This window comes from Opisthorchis viverrini, assembly GCF_000715545.1.
Source record: "Opisthorchis viverrini unplaced genomic scaffold opera_v5_151, whole genome shotgun sequence".
NCBI lineage: Eukaryota > Metazoa > Platyhelminthes > Trematoda > Opisthorchiida > Opisthorchiidae > Opisthorchis > Opisthorchis viverrini.
In genome coordinates, this window is record NW_008751807.1 from 1 (window position 1) to 27,016 (window position 27,016).

The 27,016-nt window shown below is 42.8% G+C and overlaps 1 protein-coding gene across 1 annotated transcript in view; it reads right to left on the bottom strand.

The window, feature by feature from the left end:
* Positions 1 to 4,125: 4,125 nt before the first annotated feature.
* T265_06901 (hypothetical protein) overlaps positions 4,126 to 27,016 on the bottom strand; it is a gene marked incomplete at both ends in the record, with an annotated part of 27,393 nt that continues 4,502 nt past the window's right edge. Inside the window, 3 exons of the mRNA XM_009172299.1 lie at positions 4,126 to 4,292; positions 19,090 to 19,621; positions 19,678 to 19,787. Of these exons, the coding sequence (XP_009170563.1) occupies positions 4,126 to 4,292; positions 19,090 to 19,621; positions 19,678 to 19,787 (809 nt within the window). The remainder of the gene's footprint in view (positions 4,293 to 19,089; positions 19,622 to 19,677; positions 19,788 to 27,016) is intronic.

Sequence of the window (27,016 nt, forward strand, 5' to 3'; positions counted from 1 at the left end):
TGATTGATGATTGATGAGAGTTCAGTGGCTGGAGCGAGAATTTACTGATCGGAGGACCCGTGGTTCGAACGCGACCCCTGTCTCTCGACTTCCCCTGTCTAGGCTTGCGCAACCTGTAAGTATCCCAACCCTCGTGCTTCCTTCGGGTGGCATGGTAGCTAGGCAACGAAAGGATGTCAAGGTTGAAAGATAGTCGCGATAGTCGCGAAATCCGATTGTAGTGTGATGCACGAATCTGTAAGGCTCGTGTTGCGTCTTCTAATTCAAGACCCCTGTTGAGGAGAGCGGTTTTTTTTAATCTCAACGGACGTGTGTATCAGTTATAGTACTGGCTGTTTTTGTTTTATGCTATGAAACATGGCCTCTGCGAGCGGAACTGAGACGTTTGCAGGCCTTCGCCAACCGTTTTCTCAGGTCGAATTGGCTGGTGCTAGCGAGTCCGCAAGAAGACAATTATAGTTGCGCAAGAGGGAATTAATTCGGTGAATGTGTTTGGTACCAAAAGCCGCGTTGTTTCGGCTGTGTGTTGCAAATACCGAACCATTTTTTGGCGAAGCGAGTGCTGTTTTCATTTTCCAATTCAGAGTCGTTCAAGCAGAACCATTGCCAACTTATGACCTGGCAGAAGGATATGAAATTGATTACGAGCTGTCTGGGTACTGTCTGTGTGACTTGGCTTACCGGTGGGTTCCACCTGGTCCCTCCGTGCATGGTTGGAGACGCTGCAAGATACGTCTGCTAATTGATGTGAATGACATTGTTGTTGTTGTCGTCAGTTTCTATCAAACGTGTCTGAATGCATGTCTTGAGATGTACGCACCTCAGATTGATTGTGGTAGGCTACCACTAAATCCCTCCCCGGTCCGTTTTCATTATTCTCTTCACGATAAGGCTTTCAAATGAATGACGGTTGTAGGATACCGAAGTATCGGTTATGTTCTCTCGATGATAAGATTACCAGCATATCAAGTGCCACTTAAGATGTTGATAGTGCTGAATGAGTAGTTCGGTGCGGTGAAATTGAAAAACTTATCTTTGTTCTCCCTCCGTTTTCTGGAACCAGTGGTTCGTCGGACTACCGTATTGGGTAAACAAGAAGAAATTGGGGTTCGTTTAAACCCCAACTACATTCCGGCCTTGTAACCGTTTGACATTTTACCGGAGATCCTTCCTATTAGTCTCCGACTGCTATCACTCAACGCATTGCGGACTTTTGAACACCCATTACTTCTTGAGCCTCACAATCTTAAAAACTGCATTTTGATTCTCTCTGAACAAGTGCTAACCGAATTAAGAACCATCGCCTTTCTGGCAGGTTCCTGTACTTAATGGGACCATTTCTGAATAGAACATGGTAGTTAAATAGTTTTTATCTCGAACGTTGCCTTTCTCAAGGCTTCGGTACTGAGGTTGCCTTTCCTCATTCCTGCTTTACCACAGTCTGCTCAGCTGTCGAATTGTCATTTCAAATGCATAACACTATGCTTATCATACTGTCTGCTTCTCACCGGCCAATGATCTGTCACAACGCTTTTGTTGTCGCCCTTATCAACCCAAATGGTACCGACAAAGTCACCGGTGTATTCGTAAACATTTTTGACACCCGATGGTTGCACATTCCAATTGTGTGGGATTAGAGGATTCTACGCGGACGTGTCAAACGGGCTTTGCTAGGTCACGTGGTCTTTAGATAGAAAAGAACCGTTTGGAATTATCATACTGGTATAACAGGAGGTCCCTTCCGTATGTCATTCTGGCGTAAACCTGCACTTCACCTTTTTGGCAAGTGGTATACTTTGGGTGATTAAGTGAGACTATTTCCGGCTACTTCTGGGGTTGGATCGTATTCTCTGATTGTTTATATTTTCGTGGTGGTGTTTTTGTGCACTGTAAACAAGTTTTCGTCAGGCGAGTGAATCTACCCGTTCTCCATCCAACTCAGTTTGTCCTTCCCATGGCACTGGCCTCTGGGCGGTCCGAAATCCGTACAGGACCCCTGACGTTGCACACCAAGACGGCTATTTACGTTGTAGAGCAGCTACTCGGAGTAAGTTCTTACATCTACTGCTTAGTGTCATCAGTGTGACGATTCCACTATTTACTCTTTTATGTCTTCTGTAAGGTTATCAGATATGGAAAGTTAATTTGGGGCGGCCTAGCTTCTTTTCGATACAACGTGTAACTGACTTAACCAATCTGTTGAAACTGCTCCGCTTCAAGTTTAGTCATTACTGTATATTTTCAAAGCCCTTAATTCGGCTGTTGTTAGGCTGGTCCTTTGGTTGACTTTTCGGGTCTTCTATCCAACGCGGAGGAAACCTTGCGGTATTTCAGCCTGCATTACAACAGCACATTGAAAGTCCCACAGCTGAATTCTTTATGCTTTCGTTCTGATTTTCACTCTTTTGGTCACAATTTCGGTAATATTTTGTTTAGCTGAATAGATGACTGTTACTGGGACCAAGCCCTTAGTGATTGGCACGCAGTGGTCGACGACTGGCATGACTGAGGCGCATTCACGTTCAGAGAACTCTAAAAGCAAAGACGGAATTTGGTTTTCTTATTCTACCAACTATCAAAACTGCGTGGTTGAAGTAGCACTGTGCTCCGCGTTCAAATTAAGCACACCATTGGGCTGCTAGCTGTGTAACGACGTGCGAATAGTCTGCGGCCGTATCGAAGCTCCGCTGGCTGGTTGACCGATGCGAGACAGTGTCACGGGAATTGCAATTCTTCCATGTGACTTAATGAGATGCACAGTGAGGCGGCGAGTGGAACTCCTTCGGTCAGATGGAAGTTGAATTGAAGCATAAGGATTTAAAACCATATGGTGTGTCTGTTTGGGTGACGCTGGGCCATAAGTGACCGACTTTAATTGACCTCATTTGTGGAAGGGAACCCAAAACTGAAACTCCAAAATTTTCTCGCCTGAACCAATTGAACTTACCTGCTCGGAGAGGAATACATTCTTTATTGCACATTGGTCTTCCTGTTAGATGTAGTCATTCAAGATGTCGGTCAGATCATGTGAAACGAACTGCGTGGTTGAAGTAGCACTGTGCTCCGCGTTCAAATCAAACACACCATTGGGCTGATAGCTGTGTAACGGCGTGCGAATAGTCTCGAATCTCGAAGTTCCGCTCCTCGTCTAGTGGAAGGTGAAGTTTATTACGGAACTTGTAGAGTTGTTTTGCAGTGTTCCTTTAAAATTGTGTAGTAGTCAATGAACAGCAATGAAAGTTCAAGAAGACGCGTGAGAGTCCTTAAAAACTATTTGCATATAAGACGCTTACTTTCCTGTCCGGTAGCTTGTTACTGTTTATTTGGTGTTTGCCAATAAAAACTTCGCGGCGGAGGGTTTTACTCCTTTCACCTGAAGCTCAATGATAAAAGACGGCTACCCACCACATTTGGATACGAAACAATTCAATAAACCCTTGTTCTTCCGTAAATACCCAGTTTTTCCCTATTGTGAAGTCGACCGCAGAATGAGAGAAATAACTGTGTTACCGTGGTAAACAAAAACATTCTGCCCAAAAGCCCTGGTGCAAAGTAATTGCTCGACTTGAATAGCAAACCAAATACAAGTAGCGAAAAGAAAAACACAAACTTCCTCGAATGGGACAGAAGCCTGTGACGTATCGCTTACCGGACGAGCGCTGTATCAACTGGGCTAAAGCGGATGTTGCCCTACGTCGCACAATGTAACTGAGGTTTACGTTAATTCGCCTCACTTTTTGATAAATTTGTTGGTTGGTTTGCCGCTACCGTTTGCGAGCCCTTCATACGTTCTCCACAGGGGACTAGACTTTATTACCCCCCAAATACCAAAAGGTCATTGATGTAGAAGAGAGGTGAATTTGTGTAATCTTGAGTAGGAAAATGACCACAGATATTGCAAACGTAAAAATAAACGCCCTTGGAGAGGACTGTTACTCCGGTCCCCTTCATTGGTTGCACTCCACAGTTAGTGGCCAGGCTAACCTTCGAATCTAATCGATGTACTTGGACGATGGCGCGTCAGTAATGATGTGTGATGGAATCGGACAAAAGGCTTACACATGAACCGCGAACCGGTAAAATATGTATTGTTTGTCATCGTCATCACCTGCTTCCTGAAGCGTCTCAGACGGCCTTCTTGACTACTCGTTCTGTGTCCAAAATGCTGTGTGCAATTTTCCTGCGCCCGTGGCTGTGCAACTGCAGAATTCCGTGTGACCGCTGTGTGCCTCCAACCATCTTTGCAGCTTTGTCCTCATTGTTTCTTTGTTTCCTCACATTGACCATTTGTTCTGTGAAGATCTCCGGTAGAATTATGTGGTCATTTCCGGATCAAGTGGCGGGTCGTACGCCCACATATTCCCATCAGCTTCCACATCTACCCAATCTGGAACCCAGTTGGTCACAACCGATTGGACTGTATTACTTACTGCCCTTCGAAGCATCCAATAATGCGTGTCATCTCTAAATTCAGGATGCTTAGCTCTCTGCCGGACAATGCGCATTCAAACTCTCACTGCTATGCCTTCAGTAGGAAGGATGGACCGTCGAGTTCTAGAGCGTTAGGATAGCGACCTTGTTACATTCACGTTTTCACAATGCCGGAAAATATTTACTTCCAAGTCGGAAAATCTTGTGGTATAGTGTTATCATCATGGGTGGCCAACTTACTCTAGATTATGACAGCGTACCCCATATTATCTATCTCTAAGTGTGGTATTCCCAAAGTCTAATCAGGGACATAGGTGGCAATAACAAACAACTACGTTTTCTCCCAAACGAGCCATAAACAGGAGGGGAACCCACACCACACGGTGCTCGAAATGAGCAAGAGGATAGAAAGGCGTCGACATTGTATGAAATGTCGTACGCTTGCTGTGTGCACGCTCATGAGCAATTAGTCTTTGTGCGTAATTCTCCTCGAACACTCAGTTAACTGATGAGGGGCTCAGTGGTTAGAGTGCGAATTCACTGATCGGAGGCTCGTGGTTCCGGCCCCTGCATCTCGACTTCTGTCTAGGCTTGGGCAACCTGGAAGTATCCCAGCCCTCGTTCTTCCTTGGTTAGCATCGCATCTAGGCATCGAAAGGATGCTACAGCTGAACGAATATATAGCTGATGAAGTAAAATGGTGGGGTGACTGTTTAGTCCTCCATTCATAATTTCCAATTCACGCATATGTTCGCACTATGGAAGAACTGGCAGTTTTTGTAGTAGCTAGTTCGCAATAGCAGCTACTTATACCAATTAGACAAGATCTCTCCGACCGGAGCGTCTGCTGATGGGATGCAAATCTCGAAATACGAAAGCGAAATATCGGAGATGTTGTGCGTCATTTTTTCTACATTTTGATTAGATTAAGTGACTTGCACAAGGACATTAAAGGATAAGGACGGTCACTGGAGGTTCAAAGTTCGGAATACACTGACTGACAAGATTCAGATTAAAAGCCGATGAGCCTACTGTTCATCAAAATCTCTGATCATAATGGTGTTACGCGATACATGGTCAAATTCGAATACACATTTCACGCCCGCGTCCTTAGCTCGTGCCAATTCGTACGCCATACCTATACAAAGCAGGTTCGAGTAGTTCAGTAATTAACACATCCTGCCACTATCACTGTCTGGCGAGTTCTATAGCTACAGTCTTAGCTAAACTGGTCACTCTCCCAATGTTTGTCAGGACGCGCCCAGACATGGAAAATGTACATGTGCGGAGAGTGACGCATCCCCAAGGTCACCATCGGTACGACACGCCCGGAAAGCAGGTGCGTTGGTGGAGCTCACCAAACACGGCTCAACAACATAAGACCAGTAGAGTGGGCCTGAAAGTGTTCACGACTGGAACACCGCCATTGACTGTACGGAGCGAACAAGTGAGCGACCGTAGTTGGCCATTTAGTCATCCTGTATGTTTACGCAGAAGCTCTGTATGTTTTGTCCTGACAATACAGCCGTGTCCCGAGTTCTCCGTCTTCTTATCGCGTAGTCTGGCAGGCTCAGTGCAGACGTAACCCATAGACGGCCACCCATGATACAACAATATTCCAGTCGTTGGATGGTGTAATGACTGACCGAATGTACCAAGGGATGTATGTTATGGCCTGGTTTTCCATTTCATCGGCCGATTTTATGTCACCGCGACACGTTTTGTGCACCTACAAGTCTTACGGTTGCGAATCATCTCACGGTAGTTGTGGTCCCACCACGCATGGACTTTGAAATACTAGGCCACAGGGCACGAGCAAATAGCGCGGACACATGTTTTTTCAGTTTACCGTATATATATATATATATATATATATATATATATAGACAATCTGATTATTTTGGTATGGATAAGTCAGTCGGTAACATAATCAATCTCCTTGTGCTCTATCAGTCTTAAATCAGCGTAGGTTCGAAATTACGAACTTGGATGGGGATTTGTTCCCATAGTGATGTATGTTATTATGAAATCTGGTTGGAATAATGCCTTCGTCCTATCTAAGTAATCGTCACTCGAAGAGCCAGTCAACACATGGCCATGTGATTTGAATTCCATGATGGGAGACTGAGCGACGCTATATCCTTTAACCGTGTGTTAGTTATATTGCTAACCAGCTGCTAGATTTTCAGGGGTCTAGCTGGGGGTTGTGGATTTGAAACCCCGTGGAATTTCGTGAGGTGCACTCTGCTGATTATTCCATATAACAAAGGCGATTTTACCCTGCTTCTCGGTCTTGTAATATAGATTGGCTTCACTTACATAAGAGAGCCTTGATTCGAAATCGAAATGGGTGTTTAAACAACCCTTTCAATACACAGACAGTCCTTAAAGAAAAGGAATCACTTTTATCCACACTCTTATATTCCCCCTTTATTAGCGTGGCAGTAGGTTGCCAGTAGATTTCCAGACGGATAATTCATGGTTGTAATTGCCATGCTGTGGCTTGCATGACTTTCGAAGTTGGGCACCTTAACTGAAGCCCTAAAGTGTGTGCCAGCTGTCAGTTACTACGCTGGTGCACTCAGATCTCTCAAATATCACAGAAATACTGAGACCGTTCGCGGATGAAAAACAGTGTATTCATTTATTATCGAACACAGTTATGTTGCCTGTAAAGACAGCGGCTCAATCGAAAGCCGAGGAGAGTAGGTGTACCTTAATGAGACAATCGCCTAGCTGGTCAATGACGGTGAGAATACGCAGGTGGATTCTTGAAGCCACTAGATTCAGATTGCTAAAACAGACCTCTCAACAAGCACGAATTCATACTTGTGCCAAATGATTCGAATGGAAATACTGTCAGAGTGAAGTACACCTAAAACAAGGGTGCTGGAACCCTGTGGAGAGTAAACGCTCTGCCTGTATTTGGCCTTCGTCCTTAGCCGGTAGTCGAACACAATGAGAGATCTTTGTGCAATTTAAGCTGGGTTTCCCGAGAGATCGGTGCGAATAACAAACCGGTAGTATATGGACAACTAAAACCATAGTAATAATACTGATAATAGGTCACTCGTAGCAACCTTTCAGTTTTTTTATGTGGCTAGGGGAAGATATCGGTGATGAAATGCTATCAGGCTGCCGAAGTTTTGGTATTTACAATTGCAGTGAGGGACCTTATAGACAACAGTTTTGTTCCTTAAGCGTCTAGCTATCTTGAGAGCTCTTAAGAATGTGAGAACTTTAGCCGTACTTCCTTCCTCGAAGACCGTGTCCGAATCTGTTAATCGTAAGCCAGTAAAGAAAATTGTCAGTACACCTCGGGAATTTATTGATTACTTTAGTCCTTAAAAGGGCTTTTTGTCATCTGTATGTTACATTTCACTCACTGCATATCATTTGCTAAATGGATGAGAACCAGACTACCATATTCTGTGATGTGAAGTGAAAAGATGAACAGAAAGGCTTGTAAATATAGATACTATAAAGTATTAAACGACTAAACATCATACACAGCCCTCCGCTGATACGGAAGAAAGCAGCCTGCACCATTTGCTCTGTACAACCAGACTGATACCCGTCTAAACAGTTCACAGGCTGTTGCGGACATTTTTCGGGAACTCTTCGTCACTGGCGTAGAATGCGACTGAGATCTACTGACAAACTCAGCGTGATGGGATCTAAACAGGTTCAGTTGCGCATTCTAAAAGAAACAGTGACGACGCCGGTAAAGGTACTTCATGGTCCCTTTTAGAATAGAATTAGTAGAATCAGTAGATACATGACAGAAGGCTGCGATGATGCCTAAATTTGAAGGAGACAGACGCCTACGAATCCATTACATACAAGAATTTTTAACGCATCCTGAAAAAGGCTGTTGTCTATCATTTGCTGTAAGACCGCTTGATCCCTTGAGCTCATTGAACCGGACGTACGTTACGAGTTTTCTAATCTTTACGTATGGTCTGTCGAACGCATACGTAGTGATACTCTAACGGGGCGTTCGGTAGCAGTCCTCGTGAGTTTCTGTTGCACAACCACAGTGACCTACGGAATACGCGAAAACCTGCATGAACCGATCACATTTTCTTAGAAAATCTCTTACTCAGAGCCAAAGCATCACCATCAAAGGCAGCGACATTATTGTAACAGACATTTTGTTGCAGCCCAACCAAAAAGTTTATTCAACGACATTTAAAGCATTACCGTGAAAAAAGGATAAGATGGAGAAGAGATGTGGTGCTCACCTACCACAAGCCTTCTGAGGAACTCCAAATGCTCAATCAGTGCAAACGCCACTGTCATTTTTGCGACGTCAAATACAGGAAGGGTCTAGTGGACCTTGTTTTTAAGACGGAGCGCACCCAAAACAACCAAAGTGTTCATAACCCTTCTGAAAATTTACACTTTGTCCAGCTGACACTGCGCCATTTTGGTGGAGGCGCGCTCGTCTCGGTAGACAATGATTCCGCATGTGCAGCATGTGGTCGGGACACCAAGCCCAATGGTGATGGATGTTCTTTTGCCACTGAATTATCCACAATGCAGCCCATCTCCCGTTTTCTGACACAACTCAGCTCAGTTTGTCGGTTATAAACATGTACGAATGGTTCTAGATGTTACGGTTTGGTTCTCAAGAACATGGTACCTGAGGAGGTATAGCCGGGCATTGAAGACTTTGGCGTAGATAGCTGGTTAATGCCAAATTAGCCTGGTTATCTGATTAGGCGTAAAACCGGGTAGCTACTTATTCAAGTACGTAGGTTTGATGTGTCGTCGAAACAAGTCTGCGAATGTCATTACCCACTGGTGAGTTGATCTCCGATATCTCTAGCCGGAAGTTGTCAACCCGAATGAGGTCAGTGGTTAGCGCTTTCATATCCCATAGCTAGGTCATGGACAGCCCACTTCTCGCTCTTTTCTTCTAGGCACAGGTCTGGACAAGATTAGCTTCGAGACGAGGCAGTTCTCTGACACGCAAACCACATGTCCCAACCAGTGTGTCCCACCAGATCCAGCCGATGTTCCGGGGACATCGGCGGTAAAACACAGTTTTCGTACGTCGACTGTGTGTATAAACCATGCTGTTTATGTGTGCGATTGTGGAACGCATCACTGTAGTGTACACTCTACCCTTGACAGTCAAACCCACACCACCGCTGTAATTATTGGAGGTTGGCGGAAGCTGTTTTCGTCTCCCTGATTCGAGAAGCGGTCCCGTCTCCAGCCAGTCCAACTGCCCACATCGAATGACTGGTTTTTAAGCACAAGAATTGGATTCGATCCAACGCTAACTTCACGGTTAGCAAGCGTAAATCATATACCACAACGTGAAGGGGAATTAAGCGGGTCATTTAGGATTCACATGTAAGAGCAATATCATCCGAACAGATGTTCTGGTTTTTGAGTCAGGGAAGGTGTCTGGAGGTCAGCTGTCCCTAATAACCGAACATCACATTATTTGGACGGATGTGTCACATGCAGGATCTAGCGAAGGTATGCCCTAATTGGTCAGAATGCCAGCCGATCTGTATCGAGCATCTTTAGCTCGACGCTTCTCCCTCCCTCAAGCACGACCCTGTGGAACACTCCGTGGTTACCTTAAAAATATAATTGTAATGATCTTCCATTGTCTCCATTGATGGCTGTCTGATATACAATAGTGGGTGGAGCAGGAAGCCAGGGAACCGATACAGAGTTGCAAGACCGTTCAACAAGTCACAGCAGAAGGAAAATTTAATCAGCACTTTTGACAGGAAAATGCCATAATATGATTGTTTCTTTCTGCTTCAGGGCCAATGACGAAATACCCGACCACTGCTCCACAATTCCTGTGGCTCGTATTTTTCAAATATTAGCACCACTTCGACCGCGTACCCCCCGAACACGAATATTTTTCCCGGCAACTGTTTGACCGCCAGGGTTTCGACGACTTTTAAAAGCTCGTCTCGCTCTTTTACTTGATGATAAGCGTGAGTGGAAAGGATTGAGTACCATTTTTTGCAGGAAAGCTCTCAAGGTTTTCCGCACACAATTTCAGGTCCCCGGAAGTTAATGTGACGATGGGACATTTTCTACGAACATATAGCTCTCACTGGCTTTCGGCAGAGTCAGACACACTGTTGCAGCGAAGGAACAAGACTGTTGGTTTCCCCTGCATGTGACGCCGAGTTTACGCCTGATGAAGCCTAATGTGTAATCAATGCAACGTCTATGAGGCGGAAATCCCACTTGATGATCACTAGTTAATGTTCGGCATGCCATCTTTAAGCAACTAATAGTTGGTGATTACCTAGTTAAATAGGTAATCGAATGGAAATCTCCGTGGTTATTGCACTTACTGCAAGTACCCCTTTGGAAAATAGCGATACTATAGACTCCTTTCAATTGTCTTGGATAGCCTGTTGCCCCCAGACAAATGCAAATAGATAAGGCATGTACGGACTGCGGATTTCACCATATTTTTGGACAATGTATCCGGGAGGTCACGGGGACCAGAAGCGCTGGGATGCCTTGTTGAAGATACCGTTATACTAAGCTGCAAAACGTACTGCCAGGGTCAGTCCCATGGGAAGAGATACCCAATAAGAACACGGCAACTTTACCGCGACCAAGCAAGCAAAAACTCACCAAAAGACTTCAAAAACGATGAGGCGAGATTTCACAAAGAATGGCAGCACTTGCATAGACGCAACACACTACTCACAATGCTGCCAAAAAGTCTTCGACGATAACACTTATTATCCCTATGGAACTCAGATACTGCTTTTGGATATTTTGCTTGCCGCAAATGCTACTTTTAATTGCGGCTCTTCGTAGTTCTTTATCAGCTAGTGGTTGGGCAATATAACGGTGGCCATCTGTATTTGTGTATTTTTTGCAATTTGGCAAAGCGCTTCTGTGAGAAATTTGAATATTTACGTCTTAAATACCAAATATCTTTTCTTGGTGGGGATGTTGCATTTGGTGTTTTATGAGGATAGATCGAAATGCCTTAATTGAGCTGATATTTGTTTGTTCTCTTCCTACTTTCTTGGACCTGCAATTAGCTGTGTCTTACAGGTAGGGTGACCATCTTGGCTTGTGATATATAAAAGCACCCATGTTTCCGTGTTACGTTCGATAATTCAAAAATTAAGCAGGCAGTTGGTCCCCTGGTTACTTACTGAGTTACCTAATTGATTGTTACTTACGTAGTTGCTGATGATGGTCTCAATGCATTATTGTATTTTGGTTTTTGAGGAGGCTGAATTTAACGCATGAAACATCGATGATAGTGTTGAATTAGAGTGCCCGTTGATGCTTCCATCATATCATCAGTCTGAGTTCCCCGAGCAAATAACATCACCTTGTGGCAGTTTAGCAGCGGAAATCATCGAGAACGTTTATCCCCAACTGCCACGAACTAAGGGTAGTTTCATCTCTGCTTTGAATCCCCAACACAGTGGTCGCAGCCCTCTGGACTCTGACTAGTAATACAACCATGGCATGTGGAAAAACAGTACTGAACAATCTTCCGACAACAATGGTGAATTCCGACGGTATTTTGTGGCTTGTGTAATTGGGACTAAAAACTACGGTTATTGATATTATTACTGATGGATCGTAAGCTAATACCTGTACACGGAACTACTCTAGGAAGTAAAGCATTCTGAAAAAGGGTTCTGCACAGGTCCTCCTTTGGATTTTTTAATGTTGCAGCGTGTCAGAAAGCCAAACGCTGTTTAAAATCTGAAACTAACTCCTCTGAAACCAGTTTTTCGGTGCCGAGAATTTTGTAAACGTGATGCCCATTCCAACAAAGAATTTCAGTATCTGGATGGACATACTTTCACCGTCACGAAATCCTGTGTTAATCCTAGTTGCAAATTTTCTATGCTTGCAGCAAATTGACCTAGTGCCTTTTTTATCAGCACAGAAGGACAGTCGAAAAAATCGTGCTAAAGCTTCAGTCGTAACCTGCGTGTGTGTGTCACAAAAACGCTTTTGAATCGTACTGATTTTATTGAACTTACGGTCATGCACACTAATCATACTATCTGGGCGTCCTGGTCAAGTATGCGGTTTGCTACCATGGGAAAAAACACGAAACTGATGAGCTTGAAGATGATATCCACTCTTCTGCGAGAACACGATAAAACCATCATCAAAAGTGCACATCTGAATAAATGTGTCTATTAAACCAGGCCTAGCCGTAAGCTAAGATGGTTTGGCACTTCATGACCACGTGATTATTTTGGTACTATCAACGCTAAAGCTAACAACAAAAACTTCGGCACACTTTATTCTTTCTGCAAATGTATGAACAAGAAACAATTTAACCATCCGCGTACTCGTACTAGCCATATCCGATCGCAAGTGCCCAACGATGAAGAGCGACGGATTCTTGCCGTTCAGCAACGCTGATTAAAGATGGAATGTTTGATCATTGCAATTTGGCAACTTTTGTAATAAAAAATAGACTTCCATCTCCTCACTGCGATAATTGACCTCATCGTGAATCGCTGGTTTTGGCTTGAAAAGGTAAAAAAAAATGTCTGAAATAACAAACCGCTTGCCCAATAATGAATATTTTAACCAATTCACTCTTTTAGCTACTGAGATAACCAAGTAGTTTATGACTGCTGTATTCTTTATTTCAATCTCGGTGGCAGTCCCAGAAGCTGTCCTTCAAAGCGCAGAGACTTTTGTTCCAACGGCGCACGCATGTAGGTTTGAGGTATGTTTCGACAATTCTATGGGAAAATTGTGCCTCCTGAATCTGATTTTGGAACCTTTGAAATACAGTATGCAATTACTAGCGTAGTGTGGACTGCAAACCGCAATGGTTACAAATATTTGCGTTCTTCAGTCAAATAAGGAACTTACCAAAATCCACGTGCAACAAAAGTAATTTATTTACCAAGGTTTACTTTGTTTTCACGGAAAAATAAGTGCAAGATTTCTCCAGATAACGATAATCTTGTAGTCAAGACATGAAATTTGGGCACTGTGAAATCGCCGGACCCATTTCGAAAATAGCGTAAAAATAACCCAGAAACCATTATGGAACCAGAAGACCAGCGGAGTGACGACCACTAATTAGTACATTTTTAATTGAAATGTGTACCTTAAAAATGATTTGGACAAATTTCACTAAAGTTGTGGTATTCCAAATTATTCTTGGGGTTTTTTAAACATACCAAAATGGGCTACATTTTCGTGCGAAATACTGCCTCATGCGCTTCATAGTTTCCGAGACAATTCTCGGGATCTACGCTTCCATTTCTAGACCTTCAACCCTTTCGATCTGTGTCCTGAAATAAAAGTCTCGGCGCTGAAAACCTTGCAGTATTAAATATACCAAGTTTTGTTTACACCTGATGATCGGTTGCCATGTAACAGGCAATGTCGCCGTATTTCAAGTTTGCTTCTGACATTGATTCAAGGCTATTCGGCCAGGGTTGGTTGCCTGATTGGTATTGCTCTCGGGATTACCTCAGTATTCGGATATCGTCAGTTTTCACATGAGCACTGGACGAAATACTTGAAAGGTACGGCGACCATTGAAGTCACTTGTTGTAAACAGATTGGCCAATCCTCACAATGAACGCCTCTTACAGTGTCTCCAAGCAAGCTTACAATGCTTTGGTGGGTTGTGAGTTTCGTATAATTCGGGAAAACATGAGTGACTGTGACTTGATTCCCTTGGTGGAGATGGGACTTCAGACCAGTGGAAGCAAACTGTGGGCTTCCGGAGGTTGAATTACGGTGAGCAAAAGACAATAACAGTCACTGTTCTCGGCAGAATGCTACAAATAGTTTAAGGGTCTTGGGCATTCAGTATAAGCTGTAGGAAAATTTAGCTACCTTCCGAAACCGATGAAGAGAGCTAAAGTGATCTAAACACTCAAATGTGATGGCTGCAGTAAGCACTACTTTGACCGGACCAACACAAACTTGCAAGCAGAAGACATGGCCTAGTATCACTTGTTTCAATTCGAGAGGACAGAGAGAGTCACCCGTCCACTCAGGATAATGTTCAAATACTTGTTCGTGCAAGAATACAGGGACTTTATTCGGCCGAGGAGTGATAAGCTACACAAAGCTGAATCAATAAACACATCTATATCGACCCAATCTATCAGCCTCAGGGAAAGGAAGAATTACACAGTTGTGACTAGGAACCACATGGTAAAGCAAACAACCTGACGACTACCAACAGACCAGTCGAATTAAAAGAAAGCCACTTAAAACTGAGGGCTATTCAATCAACCAGTAAAATGGAACAAAACCAGAGAACAGAGCAAGAGAAAAACCGTCCAAAGACAACTGTTGAATTGGAGGTGCCCAACGTACTAACTGGATATAAGTAAAGTAGATGACAACGTAATTCAGATCCCAAGCCACATAACCAAAATGCTCTAAAGCCGCCTCTAGACCAACCAATCACCTTTAGAATCATCAGACACTTTAGAAATTGTATAAACACAGGCTGAGGATGTGGAAATTCTCCATTCAATCCCACATTGACGATGTCACCTCGATTGGTGTTCGAACATCTGCAATCCAGCAACAAAGCTCAGCGAACAGACTAACAACCAAGCTGTCTCACTACATTACACAGAATTTTAGAAAGACCATTCATTCACACTGTGTCAGGAAAGATATCGTCCAAAAATAAGACTGCAGACAGTTTAAAAAAGGTTGGCGAATATCCTAAATTCGTTGAATGTTAAGGCTTAGCAGGATATATCCTGAGCTCGGAGTTCACAAACCAGACTTTAGGATGACTTTGAATGAAATTGGAATAACTTGGTTGGAAGAGCAGAAACAAATCAGCAGAATCAGAAGTGCATTTAACAGGTTACTGATACAAATTCAGACTGTGAAGTGAAATCACGAACTGATGCAGTCTATACGACTGCAATTAAGGGAGCAATAAGCCTACCCCTAAGTTCATCGCTGTCGAAAGCTGATATGCGAGAATTATCAACAAAACTATATTTGGCCTTCGAAGAAAACACACCACGATCTCAAAATGTAGCGGAAAGTAGTGAAGGCCGGTTGGCTAAGACTGCTGTTCCCTAGTTTCAGACATAACATCTTCTTTAGTGATTTTACGAGAAGTACAAGAAAAATTAAACAAGAGTGGGTTGAATCCAAATATTGCACGTTACCTACTCATCTGTATGCATGTATTCAATTTTGGGATAGGGTTACAGACGGGCTTGTTGCACACAGCCAATATTTACAGCGGCAAATCTGATTAAGGTTGTGGTTTAGTTTATTTGTAGGACTAGAGTGTAAAAGTGATCGATATCAGCTTTACTGGCGTTACCAGATTGGGTCAAGATCAGTCATGACATCAAGTTGGAAGGTGGAATTTCGAAAAATATGGGACAATAAAATAACAGTGATGCAGCTGCAAAGACTGCAAGCATGTTACTTAGGTTGACTTCTTGATAAGCCCACCGCACTAAGGAAATCCTACGGAAACACCTGTGAATAAAACTATGTTAAATGTCCCTCTGATGTGAAATCACGTGATAATGTCCTGAAATGCGATAGATGGGAACATAAAGTGTTCGACCCTAAGTCAGCATCTGCAATTCCGAAATTCTAATTCTGATAGTTGGCATCCATGAAGATGACATTCCAAGCCATAAGTCAGGAGGCAGCACTTAGTGTTATGAGACCAATGAGCCGATTGTCCCGCATGGATCTGATATCATAGAACACGATGAACCAGAAAAAAGAATGAAGTATTTACAGTCGGGTGGCGGCAAAATTCAAGTGGTGATGCAGTTGGCGCCGTAGAACCTGTAGATCAATCGGATACACTGTTGAATATTCGCGATGTGACTGGAAAGTCACGCCAGTAAGAGGCCAAAAGAAGAAATGGGTTTTAAAAAAATGACTATGCTCTAAAATGGGTTACTCCAAATGCTACCAACCCTAATAAGAAGGAGACCATTTTCGTTGCGATCATTGTGGATACCTGGACTTCTGTCGATTCCAGGAGATTCTCTGCTGCTCAGGTGACACAACCCATAACGTTCTTGCATCAAGTCTGTCAGCTTCACTGCGTAGATCTCACAGCCTGCCATATTGCATTTGTCATCAATGCACAGATTGGCCATTGCCACCAACGCGTAGCTCTCATTCCCTCATTCTTCTTACCCAAGGCGAAGGAAGTTATAGGAGCTGTAGCGATTGCACGTTGGTACACGGTTTGTGAGCTGAGAAATAACTAAACGGAACCGCACTGAATCGAAGTAAACTGAATTGAACTGAAATTTTCAGAGAAGAAACTGAAAGATCGCGAATGGTACAGCATAACAGCGAAACTTCTCGTGCGGTAGGAGGACAGCGAAAGTCTTGTTCCAAACTCCCATCTAATTTTCCATTTGAAAGTGTTCCACTGACTCATGTAACCAAGCCCTAATGCACTATTGACTCCCCAGTATATATGGTATTCTTTAAGTATGGAACGATTGCACATACATACCAAATGTTTAACAAACGGACTTTCCGTGTTTCTTAGCACAAGGATGGCTCAAAGCATTAGTAAACACCTTTCTAAAATTGCCCCAATTACCTGTAGAGGAATCGTTGGAAGGGAATTTCGTTACTCCGAAATGAGCACGAACAGCCAACTGCAAGCCACAATGATTATACTGCAGCCTACACCGTCTTCTCAACTCATGAAGAACACAGGGTTCGCCCACTTTACAGATATCAGCAAATTAATCACATATCCCTTGTTAAAAAAACAGACTTCGAGGCCGATTGGATATCAGGTGCAGAGGGAAAACTCAGAGTGCTTACAGCTACACCAGTCATCGCCTTCTTGATTCGGAGGAACAGCCAACAGGCCTTGCTGAGGAAGGCAAGGTTACAGAGGCTGGAAATTCTAAACTCCTCCTAATTCCGGGTACTTTGTCTCCGTCTCATTGGAAGCATTTATTCCATTCAGCTGAGATAGCAGCACTTTGGCGTTACAATTTCAAGCTCTGTAAATAAATTGATTTCGGAGTTTGTTGTCCCTCTGAATTATGGTCAACAATACTATCAATAATCACGTTTACATTCCCAACCAAATGATCGGCCAAAGCACAAAATGAGCCTTGATCGGTGCAATTTTTATTTAATTATATGCGTTTGCCTGTCTACAAGCCAGACGGTATACGTTTCCTAACTTTGAACTCAAGTGTACAGAAGTAGCGGACAGAAAAATCGGAAACCGCTGAACCCATAGTTGGAAGCAGTCGGGTACAATCTTTTTTGTCATATGATTTCTGTTGCCTTCTCAATTCTAGTATTTCTATCACCAGTTGGCTCTGTTTGATGAACTGACTTTTGTCGGGAGCTCACCCACCACACAACAACCAGTTGGTCCGAATTCGTCGGAGAACCTGTGCACTTTGACCACAATTCGAACAAATAAGGTCGTTCAGTACAAGATATGGTATTGACTGAAGCTCAAACATTGCTATATTCTTCACGTGCAATATGAAATGTCTTGGTTCGGAAATACCACAGTCGTACTGGAAATACCAATAGAGCAACAACAATCTTATGTGTCGCAATAAATTGTCTACTGAGTAAATACAGCGTGTTTAGAAACCTGCAGTCCTTTTGTGTGAGACCTGTTGATGCAGACATGTTGCTGGTTCGGTGGAATGCGATGACATTTCAATCGCAATCTTACATTGTATGACGCATCCACGAGTAAGCGAATACAACAACACTTGAAGTGTCTTTCTCCGGACTTATAATTTGATCCGAGGTTTGGGGATGTTGTAGCCCGTAGACCTATACTGCACGGGAAATCGGCAGATTCAATCACTAAAGGTAATTCCAACGATGATCCCAGTCACCATAAGACATGCGATCTAAGACTTAATGCGAGGCGCAGTCAATATATAAATGATTTCTACCGCGGGAATAAATCTAGATTGCACCTACAAAATTTCTTCATACTGCTTAATTAATAGGTTGAGCAAAACACACAACCGTAACCAGAATTCACCAACCTCCAGCTTAGAATTAGTCCGCAAGTTGATCCCTTTGAGACATGATATTTTGAGCTAAGGCTATCAAGTTGAATTCTACAAGATCAATACAATACAAGCAACTACTCTAAGAAACTTTTGTTCAGCTGCCTATGGGTTCTATCAGTACCACTTGAGTTTCTTTGGACTCAATATAATTTTGTTCCAGCGCTTTTGATGTTTTCATACGGACGAGTAAGTACGGTCTTTCTTTAACAGATTCACACGATTTACTTATGCAGGAGATGACATTAAAGGTGCCGTTATTTATCAGCTCTGATTTATCAGTTCTAAAGAGCAAAACAGACACCCTGTCTTCCATGTGCAATTTCAACATGTTATTGCGCTCGACAAGTACTCCTTATAGCCTCAAGTTTGTAAAGTTATTGACTTTTATTGTAACGTTTCTGTTTACTCTATAAACCTCATTATTCCACAACCTCTATCGTTAGGTTTTACGCGTCAATCAAAGTGGAGTCCGTGATTACTAGACGTAGTCAGCACTACCTGCTATTTGCTGTGCTCGAGGCCACTCCGTGGCTAAGGTGCACGCTCCCTGACCAGACAGTTCGTGTTTCGAGGCAAACCAAGGCATCTTACCTGCTCCCTTATGAGCTTAGTCTACCTGGCAGTATCCAAGGAAGCTTGGAGTTGAGTCGACTGAGCAGCGAACTACCGACACTCATGATCATCAACAGCTGCAAAAACCACATATTTGTCGTACAGTGGTTATAGCTGCCACAGTTTCGTTCACTGATTATTTGGAGAGGTAGGTAGATAGCGGTGTACTGGAGGCGGAAGCTGATACAATTGATGCATAAATACAGGGTCGTCACTGGACTTTTTATTGAGGAGATTGGGAGAGAAGCCATGAACTGAAAGCAATGGCTTGGATGCACGAGCGCCATTGACGGCGCGACTGGACCATGTCTAAAAAAGTCTCCAATCATTGATGTGTTCCGACTCGGGGTTCCAAACCAAGAAGAAAGTAATGACAAGCGAAAATGCGTTTTCTGGTAACAGCTTCCATACATCACTGTCAAGTCATTGTTTGAGCACCCCTTGCTCATTTCTACTCTTCGGATGGTTGAGCGAAAAGAGCCTTTTGAGGAAGTCAGTTGACTGGCATAGGGAGCACATTGCAAAACCAGAGCAACCTGTGGAGTGTAATCAGCTCGTCTAGCATGGACAGGTTATTTCTTTAGAAAACCACCCGGCGTACTTCAGCATTACTGATCCGGTGTTCCCACTGGATCAAGGCGATGCTCTGGAGACATCGATGGTCAAGCACTGAAAGCCTTTCAATATGTTCAGCGGTAACATCTCAGGATCAAAGCTCCGCAAGATCATCAATATACTTGTAGCTGAAGTGCTTGCATAGTGTATCCCCAACTTTGTTCTTGAACCAAACGTCATCACGGTTTTATTTACCTTCAGTCACAGCGGCACCAAATAGGCACACAAATGGCGGAACATCCGCTCCAAACGCAAAATTTCTTCAAAGGTTAAAGCTCTCAGTGTGCATCACCCATTGTCATCATCGGAGTTATAAGCCATGCTGGAAAAGAATATGTTTTAATGCTTGCCAATGAACATGTGTCAGGTTCTTGCACGTAGCTCTGATAAGATCAAGTGAAAAAATTTGCCAACGCTGGCGTACCTGGATCCTTAAAAGATATTTTGTGTTTAAATAAAGACTAGAACCTGCTGTTATCTACGTACAACTTTCGAGAGAACAGTGCTGAAAGGATTCACCACGACATTTCTGCAGTGAAGGGTCTGGAAGCGGTGGGACAGATCCAAAAGCAACTGGAACTGGCAAACCAACTGTCTTTTGTTCATAGCTGGTACCAACTTGAAGATATGGTTGACGAAACCAAGTTTTAACATGATTCCAAGGAATACAAGGCTATCGAAGTTTTTGTCGGAAAACATGAAAAAATGTTACCCCACCTTGGGTTCTGCCACATCTACTCTAGTTCTTGCGTGTTTTTTCTGATTCCAACAGAAAATCAAATTCTGATCGTGCAGTCTCCAAAAATCCTTTCCACGTGTAGTGGGTTCTATTTCACTTCACCACTTACAAACATGTTGACTACACTCAAGCGGACTGTCACCCTTTCCACGCCACTATGCCCCGAGCTATTTCATGTATTTCTGTCTGTTCCAAGTTCAGACTTCTATCTGCGCATAAACTGATGTCCATGAACGATACACCATCAAATATTGGCCACGTCGAGGGCCTGTTAGTGATGTCTTCATAGATAACCTATTTTCTCTCTATTAGGGGTACTGGGTGGTTCGAATAAGGTGCTGTCTCACTGGCATTTTAGCGCCTGGCAGTAAGACAGGTGAAGCTACATGGTGAATATTAATTTGATCAATAATATCCACCATTTCTCAGTAAGCAGGCATTAAAAGGAAGTTTGTTAGGTCCAGCAGGTCTTGACTCTTCAGTGAGAGAAATCTAACTCATATCACGGGAATAAGTAATAGATAAATGATGCCTCCCTTCTGTCTCAACCGAAAGAACCGATATCTAACTGCTTAAATGAACTCTCTACTCAATGTGAGTGTGAGACAACTTTAAATAAATGACCACATTAAAGGCAAAACGGTATTCAGAAAGACAACCTTGGGAGTAGTTTCCTTTATGAAGGCATATAATACTTGAAACAGATTATCAGGCTTGAATTCCTCACTGTTGCTGTTCACCTAGGGCAACATAATACATGCACTATTAGTGTGACTGTGAGCAATAAGATTCAGCTAGGTGCCACGTTACTTCGGCTTATTTAAAGGAGTAATTGTCAGTCGACGCAAATCAGCTGTTTAGCGACTGGTATGGACCGGGTAATCAATATCTAATGTGATATCTTCCCAAACGACCTAAAACAGGTGAGTTTTCATACGTTTTCCGTTACCAAGCCGGCAAAACCGCTATCGAGGACAAAGAAGTTATGACATCTCTTATAGCATGCAAATGCTACTAGGAGGATTTTTTAACGGTTCCCGTAAAAAAAGGATACAATAATCGTTTGTCACCATCTATAAACTTGGGTTGTTCAGTTAAACTTTGACTAATGAATATAAGTATGTATGAACCCTTGTGTACTCCCCAACAGCATGTACCCGATCTACACTACACAGCGGATTCTAGACGCATACTTGAATCGCAACCCAAAATCAGCTTTTTGAAGCAAACACATTATCACCGATGTGGAAACGTATTTATGTCTGTTTCACCCTCCTTCAGATCAGTTATGACTATCTGTCCAAGAATGTGCCCGTTCATAGTGATGTTCAGTGGACAGAACATTTATTTCCATGACTTTGACACACAGCTGACCGTTTCTCCGCTTTCCAGGTCAGCGGCCATGTGTACCGGAAGCCGTCAATGACAATAATGACAATAAGTTACGCCGTAGGTCCGAGCTTATAATTAGTGCCTTGAGGAAGGGACCAAAATCAACATGTTAAAAACAAACAGTAGCAAGCACAAGGGGGGAAGTCATGATGAAAAATGAGGTGGCGTAATAATGAAAAGGCATGTGTGGGACACTAGACATGGTGAAAGTCAGAGGCATGCGGCTGTTTATCACGGTCACCGATTTTCGACGTATACATACACCTTTTTTGTCAGCAATAGACAGATCAAGTGTATTATTAAACATGAAGTTTGGGAAGAGGCATTAAGAAGTCACGATTCTAACCTCATTTAGTCTGATTCAGCAGCTGACGAAAATATTTGGGAACATGCTTCCTCCATTGTGTCTCACGCGTGGTTCTAATTTTTCTCATTTAGGCCTCGTTTCAATTGTCAAACCAAATGGTGTTGTTATTGTGTCGAAGAATTTCACTGACGAGAGATTCAGCTGGTATTCGGTTGCATCACACATCAAAACCAAAACAGTGTTCAAGTGAGTGTAGTTCAAAAATTTCACACTGTTTGGGTTCAAGCAAAACATAAGGTGATGGAAATTCAGAGACTGTATCTACCTAATGTGCTTCGAGAAGGACGATACCTGTCGTGGACTGTCGAAGAGTTTTCAGCAACACTATTAGTAGCGTTCTGCTAATGTGCTCGAGAAGGACGATACCTGTCGTGGACTGTCGAAGAGTTTTCAGCAACACTATTAGTAGCGTTCTGTCAAGAAAACGAATTTTAGGCTTATTTTAAGACCAGATGTGAGTTGATAACCCATATATGTCGTTGACATTTCGTTTTCGAGCGGCAGTTCGCTTCAAGTATCTGTTGCTGGTTTGCCTTTATAACCGTGGAGTCCCTCATATAGGTATGTTGACACGAACAGCTGCCTTTTTTAGACTAGCTCATTTTTTGCTTTCATCATTGGGCTGCGTGGCCACCTCTGGTTTAAGAACGTAACGTTTTCTTGTATTTTGATCTGCTTGCTAATGAAGTCATATTGGAGGTTTAACCTCCCCTTTTCATTCGCTTTTTCTCCTGTAGCACCCCTACAAACTTCATTCACCGGTTGTCTTTTGATGCCGATATTGACATGCTGGTCGTGAACATTTCGAATGCGAGTTACTTCGAGTCTTGTGAACTCGATAGTTGTGATAAGAAAAGTATTCCATCACGGATTTCACCTAAATTTGCCCATATCAAGTGATGGTAGCAAGACATGGTTTAACCCAGGCGTTAGCAATTATCACGTCCTCCTTGGGGACCACAAAGTTTCAGAGACGATTGTCGGGTTCCGAGTGAATTCGGTGAATGACGCAAACCAGCGGTATAGACCTTTCGGTCGTTAATTGATCTCCTCTTCCAGGTTCACTCTCTTCAAGATTCTGTGCAACCCTGATATGTTCCAGGGAACGCATCTCAAGTCTACACTCGTGCCGAGGGGTAATCTATCAGCAGTGCGTGCAACATCCACCATTTAATGTGGCAGTTGACTATAAATTTAAATCAGAGAATCAGTTTTAATAAGTGGCTTATCTTTCTTGTGGTTCTAGCCTTTTTGAAGTGATTCACCTATTTTTGGAACCAGACAAATGTCAGCATCTGTTTTCATCTACAAAGCAAGGTAACTGCGGTTAGATTACCTGGAACATATCCTCCAAATAAAACGTTGAACCATTCGCCTCCCAAAGCATCAAAACTGTCAAAAGTAGGCGATACTCTTTTTAGCAGCTCCTAATGGTGGAAAAATGAGTGTTCGCGAAGAATGATGGCCTAACTCGATCAACAGACCCCCAGTAGCATTCGTTCTTGATGGCTCAAGCCATATAACCAGAAAGAAAACAAAAGTACGTGTCATTTCATACAATAATCATGATTTACTAAATTCGGCCTGTGGAAGTTCACCTCGGCCCTCATTTTCATCAACCTACGTCTGTTATCAACTCCCTGAAAAGCATAATATGGGAAAAGGAACGATGGCAATTCCATTGCTCATCTTAAAAGCTACGAAAAATCACTGCAATCTTAATGTTCATATTCAACGATCAGTCATAATTTCCTGAGGTGAATAATCATAATACGCGTCTCAAAATACCGGATATTTCACAAGATAATTGTTTCCTGGCTACAGTGGTAATAGTTTTTCCCAACTGTTTCGGATGGTGGAAGCAGTGGAAACAGTTAAAATCAATACCTAGCAGCTGATCACAGTATTCTTCCCAGAGGGTGTGTTTCTGTGTTGTTTGGCAGCGCATCCACAAAGGGGAGTTTTGGGAAAGAAAAGTGAACACAAATCACGACCCTTTGTGACCATGATGCAGTCAAGCGCCATTCTAGCCATGTGCGAAACGTAGAATTCCCTCAGTTAACTACCTACCGTGTCAGCGTCTAAGAAAAAAAGCATGGCGAAAATTATTTGGTTGTGATCTACCATTTCAAAAAGGATTTTCAAGGTGTTTATGTTATATTTATGTTGTAAGCAGTTCTTTTAACCGAAGAAACAGGCATCTTGCTTAGAGAAAAACACATTTTCAAACTAATTTGGTTTTGCCAGAGACTCACCTGGAACCCAGCTGAACCTTTCGTTTGTGATGTTTCCAGTCATCTTGTTTATTTATTGTACATTCCTAATCAGTATCAACATCAGTCAATATTCAGCACGAATGTTGATATCAGTGTTCATAAGATAAAAGCCAACGGGAAGCGTTTTTTATGCAAATCATTGCACGATGTTGTAGGACATCTTGCGAGGACCGAGAGGATGTATCATAGATTCAGGGTGCTCAAGTCAAATAAATGGATTTCACAAGTACTGACATAAAATGGTCTGTACTGCAGTAGGCAGTACAGATATGCAAGAACTACGCAAGAGTATCCAGTGACGCTACACTGCATAACTTTCCAATGATCCTTGTGGATCTCGAGTTGAGCGGAAAGGACGGATGTTCCGTTTTGGCTTGTGGCATTAAGAATCTGACCTGACGGTTAAAGAGAGTTAGAAGAATTATTTACGCACTACCCGCTTTTTGGCATAAACATCATTCGTAAACAACCAGGATATATGGGTCTTTGGCACAGAGCTTATAAATGATCGAAATGACTGTGTTCGTAATACCGCAAATTACTAAACACAGTCCTAATTGAGTTCTTGGAAATTTAGAACTGACTTGTGTCAATACGCCTTCTCAACTCGGTTCAGTTTAAATCACTGCAATACTATGTTGTATTGAAACTGGAGGAGTCAAACATCAACGAACTTAGCCCTTTCAGGTTTATCTACAAAGTGTTTGTTTTCAGTTTGATCACGACAAGCTCTAGTTGGTTGAAGAGTAGCAGCAACATGCGGAAGGGTAGGTGATTGGTGTATTTGGCCACGTAGTTGGCCTTGTAGATAATCAATCATTTGATTGCCTTAATGCATTGAGCAGATCTTATCTAATGTCGGATACTGTAGTCGTGGATGTACTGGTGAACGAACCCGTGATTCGGATTCGGCACATTCAGTCATCGAGAGGGCTGTACTCTTATTGAATTAAATGAAGTCAACTTAAGCTAGATATGATTTGCCGCACTGTCGGAAACTGGCTAAACAGTGTTCCTGCTAGCTGAAACGCATATTTCATGATGTTTCATGAGGTTGCAATTTTTATGGGTTTGGTATCTTTAGATCTCGCATCTCGCGCACATGCACGAATATCCAACTATCCAACTACTCAAGAATTTTAAGTGAACTCGGAATCACTGCAGTCGCAGGGATGTATGCTTCTGGTAGCTTTCCGATTAGAGTGGGACTTCGGGCTCAACCAATGATAATTACATTTGCGGGCCTACCACATTGATTTCGATGAAAATACCTATAGTGGTTCATGTTAAGTGCATCACGCTCACTGCAACCACCGTTTAGGCATTTATTTTCACGTAGTTGACCTTATTTTCGCCGCCCAATCCTGTCTGCATTGGTATCCAATAGCGCTTCGCAAGGGGTTTTAGATTTTTTCTCCAGTCGGTGAGGGGCATGGTAGCCAGTGTGTTTCATTCTCTAATTCTGTGCCTTCAAAGTATGTGTGGCTCGATGTGTGTGGTTCCTATGGCTTGGAAAATATCCACACTATGGTCCATGGTCTCCCCGTGACTGACAAATTACGCAGTACAATGCGTTTTGGAGTGTTCTGAAAATCAGATCAAATTTGTTGCGGTTTTGATTAAGGCGTTCATAAGAATACAGCCAACTATCTGAAGAAACTAATGCCCGTTGTATACAGTCCATAGGTATTTTCAATGAGAAGGTAAATATTAATATGATAATGCCGTTGGAATTCATATATGGACTGGATTATAAAGAATGATGCGTTAGCATACATAGTAGTAGCGGCAGGTGATTCTATTCTTAAAGTACTCCTTATCTAAGTATGACATGCTCTGTGATTTTAGTCTCCAAGACTTTTTAAGGTGGGTCTTGAATTGGAATTTAATAATCCTTTTAGGTATACCAGACTAGAGCTTTAGTGCGTGGCACACGCATCTTATCATGGTGAACAAATAATGATGCATACTTACGAGAAGAATTGCTCTGACCTTGCCAGACAGGTCTCAAACTTCCGCACAGTAAATGAATTTAGAAGGTCCGCAAATCGATAGTTGACCAGGGTAACTCATAAAGCCGTGTTTCAGCACACACACAGTTAGGACATCTCCATGATGATCGACGAAGCGCCTGCAGTCTAGCTGCAATGCTCGTCAATCGGACCAGTGACCAATAGGCATATCCTAGCTTCCATTTTTTGATATCTTTACTAGTAGTTTCATATTGATAACCCTTAAAAAAACTAACTGGCCGCTATTAAATCCTGCCAACACAAAAATATGTACACAGCATATAGGGTAATCGGGGATCATTTCTCGTTGACCGACAAATATACAGTCCAAGGCATCGAAATACTATGGGTGACTCTGTTGCCAGTGTGATGTATTCATTAAGGTTGATCTTAGCTGATGAATCCAAGTTGTATACCAAGTTGAAATTGTCAAATCGGCAAGTTGTGCTACTGTAGTGGCAAACCAGACAAGACTCTTGCACTACACTCTCCAGCTCCGCTGGTGTTCCATCGGTTGATATATATATATA